This window comes from Marmota monax, unplaced genomic scaffold (genome assembly GCF_021218885.2).
Source record: "Marmota monax isolate L192 unplaced genomic scaffold, Marmota_monax_Labrador192_F-V1.1 WCK01_AAM20220418_F8-fsc00030, whole genome shotgun sequence".
Classification (NCBI taxonomy): Eukaryota; Metazoa; Chordata; class Mammalia; order Rodentia; family Sciuridae; genus Marmota; species Marmota monax.
Genome location: NW_026691988.1, coordinates 10,374,347 through 10,393,500, shown reverse-complemented (window position 1 = coordinate 10,393,500; position 19,154 = coordinate 10,374,347). Strand labels below are relative to the sequence as shown.

Here is a 19,154-nt window from a genome sequence, read left to right as displayed (position 1 = left end):
AAAAGGGAATAAAAGGCAGTTCTGTTTTCTCTTAGAGAACTCTGTAGGAGAGGTGGCCTTGTCTTCTTGCTTAGTACTATATATATCCCAGGAGCCTGGAACCTTAATAGGCTCTCAGTAAGCATTCATAGACTCAATTAGTACTTTTTAATTTTGCCAAATTACACTCAGAATTAACATTTTTCATTCTTTGCTCTTAATACTTATTTCCACAATGTTCTGTATGTTTAAGACAAAGCCCCAATTATATTTCTTTTCCTCTTTTTGAAATACTAGTTCTTATTTTAAGTAGTTTAAATTAAATGGACTTTGTTCATTTTAAGCTACCGTTTGATAATGGGAACCTCTTCTGTATCTCTAGTAGAATAGCTGAGTCAAATTGTAGGTGCTATCACATGTTCATCAGTATTGTGAAAGAGTTAGCAGATAAAATATAATTAGAATTTTGGGTGTATTGTTTTTCTTTCACACCTAGTTGGGCACGATTTTATTTTCATTAAAAAAAAAAAGCTTTGATTTTTTAAGTTAAAATGGGTGGATTTCTACATAGACCTTCTTAAGGTCTGTTTACTGAAAAAAATTTCCAATTTGTGGAAGTTGGAGAGAAGCGGAGTTCATTTTTAAAATAGAACTTAGTTTTTTGATGCCAATACAATCACTCAAGACAAAACAGAGCATATCTTAAATTCCTTCTTTAATTTCCTCTTGCATATGCATTGCTTTTATCCCTGCCTTTTAAGAAAGAATGGAAGAGTTGCTATCAGTACTTTTCCTCAAAAGCTTAAAATTCAGCTAAATCCATTTTTTCTTTATTTTAATTTTTTATTATAAGAATAATAGTTATTTTGAATAAATAGTAGATATAGTTTTGCCTTCATGAATCTTTTAAATGAAGTTGGAACCTTGAGCCTTCATGACTGAAGAACTTCCTAGATTTGTTTGCTGCTTGAAAGCAGAATAAATTTTAAACCATAATACTTCAGGGGAGTGTATATATTTATATAAGACTAATGTGCTGCCAGTCACTTTTGAAATAACTTTTAATATACTAAATATAATATAAAAAATAAATTTAGGATGGATAGTTACAAACTTAGAACAACACTGAAGTTCTCTAGTAAAGAAGCTTTCAGCAGGTACATTGTATTGGACTGAACCTATGAATTTTCCAGATTCTTTGAAAGGTAGAAGGATGAAAACTGCAGCCAGTGTTAATAAACCAGATATCATTCCCCAGTATGATCATACTGGTTTGTCTCTTCCTGACAAACCAGTTTTATACCTGGAGAGAAACTTTCTTTGCGTAAAAGCCCTTTGGGGGTTAGCTTTAACAAACAATTTAGCCTCATACTCTTCTTTTTCAGCCCTGATGCTCTGATGGTGTCAGGGCAGAGCAGAACCCTCAGGAGGAAGGCAGGGTTGACACAGTGTTCCAGCAGGAGGCTAGGTTGGAACACTGCATCAGGTAAGAGTAAAACTACACCCCTGCCTCCGGAAAGATAGTCTTGAAGCCTGACTTTTGTGGGCGGGCAGTAAGCTCTTTGCTCGAGTGTTTACAGGGAGCAAAATTGAAGGAGGTGCATCCATATCTAATGCTTCTCCTCAGATTCATGATTGTTGGTTTCTAGAATATAGGTAGTTTGCTCATTTTGCTCTTTGCCTACTGCTGTTTGTTGTTCTATATATGAAGTAGGAAAGAAACAATGTATAATTTTGCAAATTTGTCCCAGAAGTACTTTTTGGATTTGCTAGGACAGGAGTTTTTTTCAAGTTATTAATCTCGGGACCCTTTTTCCTTCTTACAAATTGTGCCTCAGGAGTCTTTGATCATGTAAGATCTATCAATAGTCATCCTGTTAGAAATTAAAACTGATATATTTTAATTTTTTCCTATCTCCCCAACCCCAACATTTAAAAAATACTTATTACTTAAAAACAACAGTAACACACTCTGTACATATTAGCATAAATATCTTTAGGAAAATAACTGTATTCTCTAAAATACAATTATGAAAAGAGTGACATTGTTTTGTATTTTTTGCAAATTTTTTTAATACCTAATATAAGTCAACTAGATTGTCATATTTATTTCTGTGTTTAGTCTTTTGGATATCTTATTTTGTTTGAGGTAAATTTGGGCTCCAAACACCAAGCCTTGCAGCTCAAATCAAATTTGTTGCTTGTTTTTGTATACTGCACAAATTGAGTGGCTTTTTTTAAATTATTGAAAAAAACCAAAAGGATAATATGTCATCATACATGAAAATTATGTGAAATTCGTATTTTAGTGACCATAAATAAAATATTAATACAGCCACACTCATTCAATTACAAATTGTCTGTGGCTGTCTGTGTACTACAGTGACAGAGTTGAATAGTTGTAGTAGAGGCTATATAGCCTATAAAACCTAAAAAATTTATTATCTAGACCTTTGCTTAATAAAGAAAAGTTGCTAATTCCTAAAATACATAAAGAAAAATCTAACTTTGCATAGAAAAAGGAAATACTATTATATACTGCTTTTAGATATTTTTGACTGTTCTTAGGTACTACGTCAAACACAAATGGTGGACTGGGGGTGTAGTTCAGTTGGTAGAGCACTTACTTCGCATGTGCAAGACCCCAGGTTCGATCCCCAGTACCACCACCAAACACACACACACAAAAAAAAATTGTAATTTCTTAAAAGTTATTTGCAGTGTGAAAGCTGAAACCATATTAATGAATTTTTTGTAATGTTAATGATGTACTTTGAATGAACCCTTTATCCATGAATGATTTTGTATCATAATATAGTGGTTATTTATATAAATAAGAGTTTATTGAGTTATACAGATCTTTTACATATTGAGATGTTTCATTGTAAAATATCAAAAATATTTTCCTTTTTTTTGGCAGTACCAGGGAATGAACTATGGAGTACTCCACCACTGAGCTACTTCCCTAACCCTTTTTGAGATAAGTTCTCTCTTAAGTTGCTGAGGCTTGTGTCTAACTTGAAATCCTCCTGCCTTAGACTCCCAGATATCTGGGATTATAGGTAGGCACGACCATACCTGGAAAAAAAGCATATTTGTTAATTTTGTAACCTGTCTCATCAGAGAAGTCTTTATGTGCTAGGAAACACTTAAGGTTATGGATATATATACACATTTTTCAAAATTATAAGTTTTTCCTAAAAGCTTAAAATTTGTTGTAAGTAACAAATACTGAAAAGAGTTGCTCACTTTATTCATTTGAGAAAATGTCTGCCTAATACTCAAATCCAAATACTTATAGTTTATAAACTGTTCCCTCAAGATAAATGGTATTCTATGAAAAGTGGTCAGTTCGGCTTACAGCTGAATCACATAGATATTGTTTGGTTGAGACAACCATTGTACCCTGATATGCAAAAGAAGTGCTTTATATATATTTCCCATTTTGTCACAGAGTATTATAAAGGTGTGTTTTTAGTGCTAAAATTTATCAAAATTAAATATTATTTGCTTCATTGTGAAATTCTTCAGTGAGAGCAACATGCATTTTTTTGTATTATAGTAAAAATTTTGAATTTATATATGTGAGGGTGAATAATACATTTTGTCATCACTGCCGTGATTCTTCTTGATGAACCAGTAGTGCTTTTAACCACTGTTGCTTTTTAGGATAAGTGTCAATATCAACACAGGAAGAAAAATTACTAATATTATTACAAGAATAATTTTGACTTTTCAGGAGCCCCCCCCCCCCAAAAAAAAAAGAATTGTAAAGATTCCCAAAAGAATACATTGGGAATACAGTGATACATTGTTTGAGAACTGAGATTGTAAGAAAATAATCATTGAAATGATAATAAAGTATAATTACTTGGGTGAGTAGTATTTTCTTAGCCTTAAGAGGCTAGACCCACTGTAGCTTTTGTACCACTGATAGAGATTATCTGAATCTCTTCCCAAATTATAACTGCCTTGAGGTGAGGATGTCTGTCTCTGAATTTGTAAAACAACATCATGAGAACTGAGATCTGAAAGCCAAACCAGAGCCTCAGAAGGCCCTAAGATGATGTTGAAGAGAAAAGAATAGAGTCTGGCTTTAAATTGATTCTTTTGGAAATTAATTCCCCTAGAGTAAATACTATTTAATTCTATTTATTTTTATTTAATACTTAAGTGCTTTGGTGGGGGGCAGGGATCTCTCGTAAAGACCTTTCTTCATTTTCTATGGCCCTGGAGACTTTCACTTTTAGCAAATTTCATATTGTTAGCAGCTATCTTTCTTTGCTTAATTTCCTTTCACTTTGTTATGATGGGGGGAGAAAGGTTTATAATGTCGGTTCCCACAAAAAAACACCAAACTAGCCAATGAGAAATGACCTATTACTGTTTATTCTAAATAATTTTTCCACTAGTTCTTTAAGAACTTTGAGTTCTGCAGTCTTCATATAACAATAGCTGAAGCCTTCCTGCCTCTAATGCTCCCACACTATACTGTGAATGTATAGGACTCAGAAAGAAATAGGAACATCTTTTCAATTTATAATACAAATAGAAGTCAAAATGTAATGCTAGACTGTAAACTAGAACTTGCAATGTGGTATAATGATAAAAGTATAATTATAGGGTACACAAAAGGGAAATATTTTGAGAGAGTCATGAAACACAGCGGGTAGAAGGAGAATTTTGAGAGTTTTCCCAACTATTAGTTGTGATTCTAAGAAAATGACAGTAATGAAGAACACAAAAAGCAACTTACTCAATAAATACTTGAGTGCTATTCTGTATTAGATCCTATGTTAGGTACTAAAAGGTAAAAATTTATGACTAAATTGAAAGATTAAAAGCTATATATCGGTAGGTTTATTATATGGCTGTATGCTTAGAAATCTGAAGTATAGAGCTAACACTTAATACCAAGTATCTTTCTTTCTGGTGGAAAAACTTGGATATTATTTTATTTAACTTGCCCATGGTCAAATAGAAAGACAGAGACAGATATTGGAATTGTGAATGATATGTGGTCTAAACAAATTACATATTCCCTGTTGATTGGGATTATATTCAAAGCTGTGTAAACCTTGGAAAAATTTGGGAATTTAGTTACTTTTGAAATTATATTTTTAAGTGTAGCTAGAGAGATTTTAAATTAGGGCTTAAATAGAATTAAAATTATAGTATGATACTTTGATTTACATTAAAAATCATTTTGAATTAGTGTCATGGATTTGTAGCTATCGATAAGATAGCAGTGAGTGTAATGACAAAAGTTTTAAGGGCTGGGGGTATAGCTTAGTGGTAGAGGGCATGTGCAAGGTCTGGGTTCAATCCACAGGACTGAAAGAAAAACCTTTCTTAAAGCTAAGTTTCATATGGGCTTATGGATTTTTGCTTTTTTTTTTTTTTTAATGACTGGGAATACCTTTTATTTTCCATTTTTTGGTATCAAGAAAGATTTGTAGAGGAAATGTATTAATGAGTATGAATCAGCAGTTCCCAAAGTATATTTCAAGAGAATATTGAAGAATTTTATTTGATGAAAAGCATTTGTGTTTGAGAAAAACTGACTTACAAATGTTAAGTTTATTTACTATTGGACATAAGTAGTCTTGATATGCATGGGAGTGCTCCAACAGGGAATTAATAGTATCCCACAAACTTATTTGAGCAAAAAACCCTAATTTTTGAAAGTCCCCAAAGTGATTAGTATTACAAGAAATATATTTTCGGAAGCTGATAAAAAAAATCCATCCCTGATATCAGAAACTGAGTCAGAGCATTTGACCTCTTTTATTATCACTGTGTAAAATAAACGTGTATAACACTCTTCTGCTTATTGCTAACTAGATTTTATTTTCATAAAAAGTTAAAAAACTGTGGTTTCAGGTAGACAGAGTAGTATGAATGAGTATTGTCTGATGGTTAAAATGTTTATTTTGGGAACATAAGAAAAATCAGTTTATAAATTACTACTTAGGAAAATCATCTGCTAGCTTTTTTATAAGTAAATATTCTAAACTAAAATATATTGTTAATAGAGGAGTCTTCTGTTTTTAAATTACAGATGTTGGAGATCAGCCAGGCTCTCCTACTGAAGCACCTCCAAGCAAGTCACCATCAATGCCATCACTAAACCAGACTTGGCCTGAGCTGAATCAAAGCAGTGAGGTTAGCATAGCTTTCTTTTCTTCTCTTTCTTTTCTTTCTTTTTTTTTTTTTCAATTAAAAATTTGCATTTTTAAGGTAAGAAATTTCAAACAGGTTAATGTCAGTATAAAGCTCTTTGAGCATGCATGCATAGTTAATATAACTGATAAATAAATGTTTGTAATGATGTAACTTTTGAGGTTTTTAATGTACATACACTATCATTTGGTTTCCATTGTTTATCCCCACTAAAATATTGTGAGTTAGTTGGGGCAGATGAATGAAGTTAAAAGTCAAAGTGAATGACTTGGCCAAGATCTCATTTCCAGGAGATTTAAGAGCTAAGATTTTAATACAAGTCCTTTGATACTAGTCAGCTGCCTTGTCTAGTGAGTCATGCCATCTCAGTCCTTGGGTACATGATAAAACAATTGGAATCTTGGGATTGGAAGTGATGTGATGTCACTAGGCATGCCTTCCACAGGAATAAGATGTTTTCTGTGACCTTATTCAATATAAAATGAAGTGTTTTTGTCTAAATGTGACCAAGCATAGTATGCAAAATAGAATTTGGGACAAATGCATTGTTCTCCAGTGACTTCAAAGTTCTATCATATAAAACAATAAAAGGATCACTTTGCTTAGAATAAAGGAAGAGGGCCTGAGGCCCCCCTCTCCTGAAGCACCTCCTGAGGATGCTCTGTTGAACTTTAGTGTTCTGGAGGACTCCATTTGGAAACTACTGTTCCAGCCTGAGAGCATTTCTCTTTGTGAATAAATTATCTTTTTTTCTTTAGGTAGTACTGCAAAAATAAGAGTTTGTTAACTTTCAGGAAGCTTCTGTGCTTTCCATGTTCTTGAAAGCCAGAAAAATACTAGATTAAAGAGTACCCTAGTTAATTTGGGACAGTTGGAAAACAGAGAAGTAACTGGCAGTTTTGTACTATTTTTACTGCTTTGTAAACACCCAATCACAGCCAAGACTGTGTCTTAAGCATTATAACATTATACCATATGTCCTACCATCAGATGTAAACCTATTAATATGTTTTTGTAGAGAAGGGGATTAAGCCTTTGAAAAATTGGCCAGTAGAACGTTTATGGAGAATAGATAAGTGTTCTTGAAAATATTACTTTCACTGCATTTACATTTCTATCATTTTTTAAAGGCACTATCAGAATAAAAGGAGTATTGTTAGCCTACTTTTATCAGTTTGTAAATAAGAGCAGCTCTTATAAAGAGTCTCAACTCCTAAGCCCGTGTTCATTTTAAATGAAATCACATGCAATTAACGCGTTAAAGACGAGGGCTGGAAGTCCCTCCTCAATTCTGATTCCACTAGTTGTTGTCTGCCTGATTAAATATTCCTATCAAGTTCTATTTTCTAGTATTTGCTAACAATACCAAAAAAGTGGTAATTTTTTTTCACTTTATATGAAATATCTAAAGCTCATAAAACATTGGTTTTAAGATGTATTAATGATACCTATTTTAAATGATACCTATTTAGCTACTTAGGATATAAAATTTAGATTTTATTTTCATTGTCTACCACCAAAACACTAATATTTTTTTAACTTTAATTTAGCACCTGTGGGTATGGATTAGGTAGTACAGTGGATAACACTAATGATAATCACTAACATTTGTTGAACACTTTTGATGTTCCAGTTCTGTCCAGAAAGCTCTTTATCTATATTAACTCCTTAAATCCTCAGAATACTCCTTTGAAGTAGATATTAATTTCATGTTACAGATGGTGAAACTGAAGTACAGAGAGGTTATGGAATTTAACTGGCCCAAGTTTGCAAAGCCCAAATAGGATTCCAGTAGTCTGGTTCCAGAGCCTTGTGCTCTTAACTATTTACTAAAGTCATGAAGAGGAGAGTCTCGTCCCTCCAAATTGCTTACAGATAGTCTTGTAAAACCACGAGGACAAACCTCATGACACCCAAGCCGGGTGTTAGTATATATGCCTTCTTTTTGCCAAAGTTTTCTGTATTTGAACTTTTTTCAGTTAATTAGGATTTTAAAAATTCCTTATGAATCCTGGCGACAATAATTGTTGAAGAAGAAAACAATTGTATTAACAGATATCGTTAAGTCACTTCCTTGAACTTATGTCTCCTGATAGAAGTGAGTTATTATGGCTTTTCTACCTAAAATACTTTGAGTGCATCACTATTTCTGTTTATCTTATTTTTCAAGCTAAAACTAATCTGCAGAAAAAATTGGTGAATGATTGTATTGCCCATTTCTGTAGATAATTTTTAATAGTGCACTCAATTGCTAACTTCTACATGTCTTCTCAAATTGAATATCAATATTTTAAATAGTAAGTTGAACTTTGAAGCATAAAACTATACTTTCCCAAAGTGAATTATAAAAAGAATTTTGGTGAATGGGTAGTTGTGTGTCTGTGTGTAAACATTTGTTTGTATATATTGTATATGTGTAGATGTTTTTCCCTCTTCAGAGGATAACTGATAAATTTTAAGAATCTGATTTAACTGACAATTTTAATGTAAAAATTCTGTACCATATTACTAAGATCTCTACAACAAATGGAATTTACTGTAATTAATATTGAATTATCCACTATTTTAAGAGGTATGATATTTCTTTGTGTACCTCTTTTAGATACGTAATATTTCATATACATCTTCTATATATAACACATACTCAAATGCTTGATTTGCTCTCATTGTGGCTGCATTCTGATTTTTCTAGCATGGGGAGGGGGGTGCCTGATTGGCGATTCCATCTTGTGAACTAGCATGGCCCTGTTTGTTGTGCTGATTGCAGGGGTTGACTTGCTACAGGTTGACATAAGCACAAACATATTAATTCCAGAATTCCTTGCATTTTACCTCAATTATATTTTATTAAATATCTATGCATATGTATAAAATATGTGCACGAACATAATAGAATCATCTTTCAGGGGTCGCACTGGCAAGTCACACTGACTTGCTTTGTTTTAATCAAAACTTTGTTACCATTACCAAATCAATGCATTAACGTTTGAATTTTAAAAGAAGGATTATTCTTTCTTCCAAGCAAGACAAACCCCTTTACATTTTCACTTGATAGCCATTTATATCACTCACAATATGGTCCTGTATTATGTTTTGAATCTTAATTCTGTAAGGCTATGAATCTCTTTAGTAGAGATTGCAAAAAATTATTACTATTCAGTTGATATCTGCTTGTGAAACTGTTTGCCTTTTATTCAAAATGACCCAAGATAGATAAGTATAAGATGTTCATGGAAAAACAGAAGTTACATAATAATGTTAGACCTATGAAACACAGCTTGCAGTGCAACCTCTGAATTACTTTGCTAAATCTTCTCCAGTGATCTTTTACTCCATCTTTCTCATCATGCTGACTTGTCTCTCCTCTGTCTGTTCAGCAGTGGGAGACATTTAGTGAACGCTCTTCAAGCTCACAAACTCTGACCCAATTTGATTCTAACATTGCACCAGCTGATCCTGTAAGTCAATCACTTAGCTTGCTTGTTTGAAATTAATTTTATTAACCCAAATTTCCATTCATTATGGTTTTTTAGCCAATATGCATGATTCAGTGTAGTGCTTAGAGGGAAATGTTGGCAGACTTTTCAATTTTTGTGTGTTTAATGGTGGAAAGAATTTTTTTTTTCCCATTCCTTGTATTTTCTAGTTATTTTGGTGAGAAAAACTATGCTTTTAAAATCTGGTACATGTGTCTAAAGAAGCATTTTGTGATAATTGATTTGGTTAACCATGTTGTCATTAGCTAATTAAATGTATGTTTTATTTAACATACTATGTATTTCAATGTAGTGACACTTATGTAAATATTATTTGTATGCTTATGCATCATGTAATATGTACTGTGTATGCAAATATTTATGCAGTGTCATCTTTTTAAAAACGCTTCAAATGATAGGCTTTTGTTTAATTAGTATGTTAAGTTCTGTTAGATAGAATCAAGTTCAGTAAAACAATACATAGCTATTTGTCAAAAATTCCTCTTGTGCAAAGGAACCTGTCTTGTCTTCCTGTGGTTTACTGTGTTTTTTGAAAATGCTACAAAGTTCATATCCTGATTGTAAAAATAAATTTTATCTCTATAAAGTTAATTTCATCTATGCCCCTCCTGTCCTTGAAGTTATTTGAAAACTTCAAATTATTTTTCTCGCTGTTCATTTCTCTGCCTTTGCATGCTCTCTCGCTCGCTCTCGCGCTCTCTCGCTCGCTCGCGCTCTCTCTCTCTCTCTCTCTCTCTCTCTCTCTCTCTCTCTCGACATGCTAATAAGCACTTTCCAAAAACAAAAGAGGAATTCAGTAGTAAGGGAAGAAGAGTGTAAAGGTAGGGTTTTTTTCGTTTTGTTTTCTTAAGTGAGCTGAGTAGAAAGCTATGTAGAAAGTGACACAGGCATTCTTAGATTTAGCAGCTGGCAATTAATAATTAAGTATTAAAATGGCTTCATCATTTAATATGGATTTGGAGAAGTGGCTTTAAAGATAAAATATCTTCAGTTTCAATCAGTGGATTTTGGGTGCCTTATAAAATTTTAAAGAATTTGTATTGAGGCTCAGTGGGAGAGCACTTGCCTGGCATATGTGAGGCACCGGGTTCGTTTCTCAGCACCACATATATAGAAATAAATAAATAAAGGTCTGTCACCTAAAAAAAATTTTTTTATAGAATTTGTATTTGAAATATAGAGGATGCTGTTACAGTCATTTAATTCAAACATAATATATGGCCTTTAAAAATGTTTATAGTCTATTAAAATATTCAGGGACCAATTTATATGTAGATCTTCTGTGCCTTTTGCTTCTGTTAGTATATTTAAGGCATTTATTTTTTACTTTTATCTGAAAAGTGCAAGAGAAATAAAACCAACAGTTGAAATTTTTGCTGCTTATTAGCAGCCATAATTAAGATCTCTTGGGAAGTGACAAGTTTTAAGCTTTAAAGAGTTCCCTATTTTATTTCTACCTGCTAATTTTTTAAATATATAGTCCAGTTAATTTTGTTTACTTAATGAAGGTATTTTATAGAAAAAAAAATCATCTTAATCTCTTAACCCTTACAAGACAGTGAAAATAATCACACGTAGTATTATAACTCTTTGTGAGACAAAGGAAGAACATTATATATAAAAATCTAGAGCTCAGAGGTAAAATAAATTGACTCATGACTGCCAGGAAATATAGAGGAATGTTAAGCTTATTACAAGTGATGTTCTTACTTGGAAATAATATCCTAATTTATGAGTGTTTAAAAGTATACTTTGTTATTTCTAGTGTGGTAGACAAGAGACTGTAGGAAAATAAAGAATGCTTGACATTTTAAACTTGAAGTTAGACTTCTGAATTTGATCATTTTAATTGGCATTCATAGCAGACATGGCTTTCCCTATGTTCATATGTGAATACATGACCAGCTAACTCCATATCATGTACAATCACAGAATGGGAAAGTATAGTGTCAAAATGCACTCTACTGCCATGTATATGTAAAAAGAACAAATGAAAAAATGGGGAAAAATTAAGTTGACATTCTTAAATATTTATACTTTGACATCTGGAAAATCTTTTTTCATTTATGCTGGTAAGCTTAAACCTGAACTTCGTTCTCTAACCTGTAATCTTTAATTTTTCAGTTGGGAGAATGCCTTCCTTTCTCCTAATTGTGTGCTTTAGAGTCTGAGTTTCTTAACCTTCATTTAATACTAACTGAAATATTGACTGTTTATAGAGCACAGCCTGGAGCCACAATCCCAGATAATCCTTTGCAAGGCTTATATAAATAAGGATTTTAAGTAAGTAAATGAGACCCTTTCAGATTAGAAGGGAGAAGATAAAAACAATAAAACTAAAGTTTTCATGTGAATTTCACTTACCTTTCAGTGATGTATTTAGTTAGTTAGGGGATTGAACTCAAGTTATTACTCATGCCAGACGAGCACTCTACCACTGAGCTATAGCCCAGCCCTTCAGTGTTGAAAATATATAATGGAATATTAAAAAGGAACTAAATCTTGGTAATTAACCCTTTGCTCAATAAAATAAAAAAATCTCTGAAAAGCTTCAAACTTATCTGTAGCACTTACATAGCACAGTGACCTCATGTGCACACTGGGATGGTTAGTTATTAGGCTTTCAGAGTTCCGATGAAATTAAGATTCTAATTATCTCATTTTCAGCTGAACAAAGCTGTAGGCAGAGAAAGGGTTGGCTATGTGGGAAGGATTTCACAAGAGGTTTTAGTAGTATGCTTAGTCTTCACTGAAAATAGACATTGGCAAAATGGACGAGGGCAGTCCAGGCAGGGAGAATTTCATGAGCAGGATCAGTTCATTGTGGTCATAGTATAGGGTGCACATACCTATGGAGGAACAGTGGGAGCTGAGGAATGTAGTTGAAAGTAGATTGAGAAAATCTTCATAAGCTAGAGTAAGTAGCTGAATTTCACCTTACAGGGTGATAGCACCAGGAGATATCACAGAGTACCCCAGTGAGTGGGCAAGGACAGTAAGGGGAAGATCACTTAGGCAACAATGTGAATTAACTGAAGCAAGAGGGATCAAGAGGTCTAATACCTAATTCCCTGACATGAGAATGAAAAGTAGGCAGGAATGGATTAAGACAGATAAGAATAATAGCATTTAAGGCATGTAGAAAAATTAGATCTATGAGATACATGTATAATATATATAATTCAATAAAGTACTGCATTATATAAAATCACACCAAATACCTAACACAGATGTGCCATGAATGATTAGAAATGGATTTCCTGAAGGATTTGGGTAATCTGACTAGATAAGAAGAAGTTGGCCAGCCAATTTTGTTTCCTCCTCACTATTTAAAAACACTAGGTTGGAGCAGAGAAAGTGTTACTTTGGCATCTTATGGCACATGTGTCTTAGGACTAAGAGATTTGTATACATTTTGGTTCTTCATATGGATGCTAAAATGCTTAAAGTGAAAGCTCCCTATCTTGCTGCACGTGACAGTCGTAAATGCAACTTCTGATATCTTAATCTGAAGTTAGACGTGGTCATGTGTGTCAAATTCATCAAAGCACTACCATATTCTGCTGTCAGTAGATCCACTGGACTAAAGCCATTGTAGAACCACAGCAACCAGTAGTTGTAGGAATACAGTGTGCTACAGAATATTGATTTGTTGGTACAGAAGACCTGAATGAAGTTACAGAACATTCCTGATTTTCTTGACCTCCCTTTTTTATACCACAAATGTATATAAATACTCATTAATATTTCCAACTATTTTAAATTTTATAAATCTGATTTTATACACATAGAATATATATTAGATAAATGTTACAAATTTGAAGCATCTAAATTTGACATTTTTTCCCCTGATTTGTTTGGGTTTGGGATCAGAAATTATTTTCACATGTGCTATCATTTCTTTTTCCTTGATCTTGTCTTAGAATGGTGAATTCTGATTCTTATAACACTTATTTATGCAACTAAAATTGTAAATATACAGAGCTATATTTTGCCTAGTATGTACAATTAAATGACAAAATACATTTACTTGAAAAATACAATATAGTTAATATTGTACCTGATAAGTTAAAAATACATAAAGCGAAAATTAACTAAAAGAAAAGTAGAAAATCACCTTCAGAGTCAGGTTTACCTATTTTAGCAATTTATATATTAATCAGTCAAGTAATCTATAATTTGTAAGTGATTAGAATGATACAAATTTATCTATGGATATAGTGAAAAATACAAGATTTTAGGCTACAGATTTTTTTCAAGAACATTTTGAGAGGAATAAACAAAACTGAACTTAGCTGCTTTCCTGGCATCACATTTAAAACAAAAACCTTTCCCTTCTGATACAGTAGTAAATGTAAAGGCAAGATTATAAAACATTGAGAAGAAGTCATGTATCTTTTAAGACTTTGAGAGAAAAGAAAAAAAAAATTAAAGGTACCACTTGCACAAACTGTTTTTAAAAAACAGTTAATTAGGGCTGGAAATGTGGCTCAGTGTTAAAGTGCCTCTGGATCCAATCCCTGGTACCAAAAAAAAGCAGTTAATTAGGCTAAATTGAAATTATATATCAAGAACATAATAAAGGAAACTCAGTAACAAGAATATATTTATCACACACTGAAAAAACAAATGCAGAATGTTTTGAAGCTCCTGTGCATCAGAAAATAAATGAATACAGAAGTGTATAAAAGACGTGCAGATTGCAAGAAAGAAATATACAAAAGAACATTCAAACCATCAGCTAAAAAAAAAGTGTATAACTGGGGTTGGGGCAGTGGCTCAGTGGTAGAGCACTTGCCTAGCTTGCCTAGCATGGTTCAATTCTCAGCACCACATATAAATAAATAAGATAAAGGTGCATTGACAACTAGAAAATATATTTTTTTAAAATATATAACTACAAAGAGAAACAACTCACATCTACAGATTAACAAAGATTGAAACTCTGACATTATAAGAAATTATGAATTAAGAAAATAGTCATGTATAAAACCATGGTGTGTGTGTGTATTTATTTTTGTGGTGCTGGGGATTGAACCCAGGGCCTTATGCATGCAAGGTGAGCACTCTACTCCCAACCCCTAAAGCCATGTTTTTTGTATTGCAACTATAACTTAAATAGTATCTTAAGTGTATTATTATATTTTGAGAGTCACTCATTATGAGAAATCTAAACTTTGATCCATCTGTAATGTTGGTCTTTATAACTACAATTTTAGGATGTATAGGGGAAATATTAGGCTTCTTGAATAAATATTAACCCTATTTAAAATTCTCTTAGGTATAGGAGCAGGAAATTACTTTGAATGACTTTATCAAGATAGTGGCTCTAAAGAATTTGTTATAAATTGAATTTTAAGGTGATGAGAGTAAGCCAAGGAGGCTGGTCCAGTAAGAGACCATATGCAGGAACATAACTTTCCCTCTCAAGGGCTTGGTGTTAACTCAGTATTATCACCAAAACAGTATCCAGTATAAACTAAAATTCAGCATCCTCTACACTAAATTATAAACTTAACTCATTAATAGATATTTGAAATTGAAGGGTCTCAAATTTGTTTTTAACTGCAGCACTTACAGAGTATGAACTGATTCCTCATAGGAGGAGCCAAGCTCCCTTGGCCATGTTTTTCAGCTGGTCTGTTGCTGTGAATTCAGATGCTTGACCTGGTTCTGATTCCTCTAACAGGGGTTAGGACGAGGCTTCTCCATGTCCCAGGGCACCTCACTTTTCTCCCACCCTTTCTGAGATGTCTCCATTAGTCTTCGTTCTCTTCTTCCTTACCTTTGCTCTTTCATTATTTACAAAAGTCTATACAAATAGCTTCTTTATGCCTCTAAATCACCACTCACCAAGTTAGATATATTGCCATCATGGAAATGGTAGAAGAAAAGTATTAGCAGGTTAGACAGGGAGTCTTACTTGCTTTCTGAAATAATGAGTTCCTTTATGGAAGTCTGAGCTAAAATTTGAGGTACTCTGTTTTTAACAATTTGAATTATTCCATAGAAAGGATGTATTGTGCCCACTATCCCAATTAAATTGACAGCTCATTATCTTTGTTTTATAGGTGAAAAAAATCATCAAATTTTCTTAAGTAGTCTACAAAAATGTTTTTAGTCTGGGTTTTCATGAAATAGTTTACTTTAACCTCCAGATTTAACAATTGTATAATTTCATCAGACCATTTTAAATTGCTTTTGAATATTGTCGTGAACTGTGTTTTTATAAGAGAATTTTTTCATGTAAATGTTTAATCACTCAATTTAAGATGTACTTTTTATAAAAGAAATCAGATTATTTGACTTGATAAAATCAACTAAGCTTTTGATTATGAAAATTTATTTTCATCTTTACCTTAATGTAAATGAGAAAATCTATCTACTAGTTTTTGCATTGTTGTTAGTTTTGGTTATTTAATGGTATTAACTTGACATTTTAAATACAAAATCTATATTTACTCCCATTATCTTTAGGATACTGCTATTGTTCATCCAGTTCCCATTCGTATGACTCCAAGCAAAATCCACATGCAGGAAATGGAACTTAAAAGAACTGGCAGTGGTAAGGAAGATGTTTCTAGATTGTATTTTAATTGCTTATTTTCTAAATCTAGTGCTTTCTAACTATTGTGTTTGTAGACACGTGTGTTTGCTTATATTGCAGTTTTTTGTTTTGGTTATGGTACTAGGGATTGAATCTAACCACTGAACCACATCCCCAGCCCCCCCTTTTTTTAATTTTCTATTTTGAGACAGGATCTTGCTAAAGTTGCTTGCAACTGGCTTTGAACTTCTGATTCTCTTGCCTCAGCTTCAAGCTGCTGGATTATAGGTATGTGCCACTGCACTGGCCTATGTTGCAGTTTTTTAAAGGAAATTACTGATCTTAAAGTATAAGGTTTTAGAATAAGGGCATGTGGAAATGTGACTTTTCCAATAACCCTGGATTTATGTGGTCACCATCATGAATTATTTAAAGTGTGTTCAGTTTTTAACTAAAAAAGATGTAAAAGTAGATTTTGGCCTTTGTATAAATTTTGTAAGTTGTCTGTTTTACTTGGACTTCTGGAATTTCCCATCAGTTTAGACTAAATATTTTGGTTAAAGTTTCTGAAAGGTAGATTTTTTTTTTTTCTTGTGTGAATTAGTATCATTAATTAACTTATCTGTAGCCTAATATATATGGTGTTTTGTTTAAGCAGTTGCACTACCAAGCTAAAATTGAACGTGCAGATAAATTTTTTCATTATCAAGTATCTTATTATGGCTGATGAAGAAATTCCATATAAACGGGTTTACATTTATTTTTATTAAAAATATTATTTTGTCTAATATCTCATGGATTTATTTGCCACTTTTATGGAATATCTAAATGAAGTTTTATATTCTGAACTTTATGAATTTATCAATTCAAATACTAGTATTTGTATTTTTACCTATTAATTCTCCACTAGATCATACTAATCCGACCAGCCCCTTACTTGTGAAACCATCTGACCTTTCAGAAGAAAATAAGATAAATTCATCTGTGAAATTTGCTTCTGGAAATACTGTAGGTAAGTAAGTGAAACATTTGCCTCACACTTTCCATTTGAAGTATATTAAGTGTGGATGGATTTAAAAATCTGAGTGCTTCAAATGTGTAGCCATTTAGTGCTGTCTTCACTGAGTAAAGTAGAAGATAGTTAACTCTTTTAATCATCCTGCCCTGTCTATGAACAAATGGCCACCCTTCATTGCCACCTGCTTGAGGGAAGGCTGCTCCCTCCCAGCTTGGTCCATTGGCTCTTTTCTATCAACATTTTTTCTTTCTGTCTCACAAAACATTGTGGATATGTTTATTCATTCAGCCAGTGCTAATCAGATACTAAGTGCCAAGTTCTGTTCAAGGTACTGGGAATTTAGCAGTAAACAAAAAAGAAAAAAAATTTGCCCATATAGAGTTTATATTTCTGTAAGGGAGATAAGATAATAAGAGGGAGGGCAGCTCTTAAATTAGAAGGTAATTAATACCATGTATAAAAATAAGGCTGGAAAGGGAAGAAGGAATGCCATTTTAAATAAAGTGTTCAAAAAAGGCCTTACTAAAAGATAGCATTTGAGTCAAAACTTGAAGGAGCAGAGTGATTCAGCTGTTTGAATCCTAAAAGAAGGATGAATTAAGGCACAGGAATTAGTAAAACCTTAAGAAAGGAAACTTGTTTCTGTTGGGACCGCAAACAGATGTGTAATAAAAGGTTTGGCAAGTCAGAGTAGTAAGTGGTAGAATAGTAGCAAGGAGCAGTGCAAGACTTTGACCTTTACTGAATGGAAAAGCAATTAGAAGATTCTGAATAGAGAAGTGAAATAATCTGAACTTCCTTTAAAAAAACAAAACAAAAAAACGAGGTCACTCTGGCAGTTCTAATAGTAATAGACCAAAAGAAGGCAAGAGAGACAGTTCAGGAGAGAGTTATAATAATTCAGGCAGGAGAAGAGAGTGGCTCAGTTTAGAGTGGTAGCAGTGGGTATACTAAGAAGTAGTCAGATTTGGGGCTGAATTTTGAACATTTCCTAGAAAGCCACAGAGTTTGCTTACCTCTGTGGTATAAGATTGGAGAGAAGAGGCAGGGGTAATTCTTGGGCTTTTTATCTGTAGCTGGGAAATGAGGAAGGCTGTCATGATAGTAGGTTTGTGGGGAAAGAATTAAGACTTCAGTCTTATACATCTAAAATTTGACATATATGTCAGGACATCTAGGTGGAAATATGTTCATTTTAGCATCGTTCTTTTACCAATTAAGTAATTCCATTATATGGCAAGAAAAAGTAAAAGGATAAGTTTTGAAATGAAATTAAACCTAATAACCAATATCATTAAAAGTGTATATAGTTTTCCTTCAGATTATACCTTGAGTTTCTATTTTAATTTTTTTTAGTTGTTGATGGACCTTTATTTTGTTTATTTATATGTGGTGCTGAGAATCGAACCCAGTGCCTCACACATGCTAGGCAAGTGCTCTACCACTGAGCAACAAACTCAGCCCTCCCTGCTGCTTTCTAAGTCTTTGAGGACATAGAAAAATCAAGGACCCCTAGCTAAAAAAATTTATTATTGCCAGCATATGTTACTTCAGGTTGTTTTATTTTTCACTTTAACAATTTTAAAGTTCATTTTCTTTATTTTAAATATTTTAAAATTTATTCTTTGAAGGTGACTTTTTTACATTACAAAGCAGTTCATATTTAACTGCAAAAATGTAAAAGATAAACAGAAATAACAAAATAACTATTCATACTCTCACTATTTTACAAATGACCATGGTTAACAAAGTCATCATCAACTTTAGTTCTTATTTGTGTGTGTATAATACAGGTTGAGCAATCCTAATCTGAAAATCGAAAATCTGAAATGTTTCAGAATCTCAAGCTTTTTGATTGCCAGCATGACACCACAAGTATAAAATTCGACACTTAAATTCGTGTGATAGTTTACAGTCAAAGCACAGGAAC

The 19,154-nt window shown here is 32.8% G+C and overlaps 1 protein-coding gene across 5 annotated transcripts in view; it reads left to right on the top strand.

Moving 5' to 3' along the window:
* Window positions 1-19,154, top strand: part of Reps1 (RALBP1 associated Eps domain containing 1) — a 76,599-nt gene that overhangs the window by 45,502 nt on the left and 11,943 nt on the right. For 3 of the 5 annotated variants that reach the window (XM_046450409.2, XM_046450401.2, XM_046450392.2), the window contains exons 9-12: window positions 6,041-6,144; window positions 9,540-9,620; window positions 16,137-16,224; window positions 17,117-17,218. In XM_046450409.2, coding sequence (XP_046306365.1) covers window positions 6,041-6,144; window positions 9,540-9,620; window positions 16,137-16,224; window positions 17,117-17,218 — 375 coding nt within the window. The remainder of the gene's footprint in view (window positions 1-6,040; window positions 6,145-9,539; window positions 9,621-16,136; window positions 16,225-17,116; window positions 17,219-19,154) is intronic. The other 2 variants (XM_046450430.2, XM_046450420.2) reach the window with 1 other exon arrangement.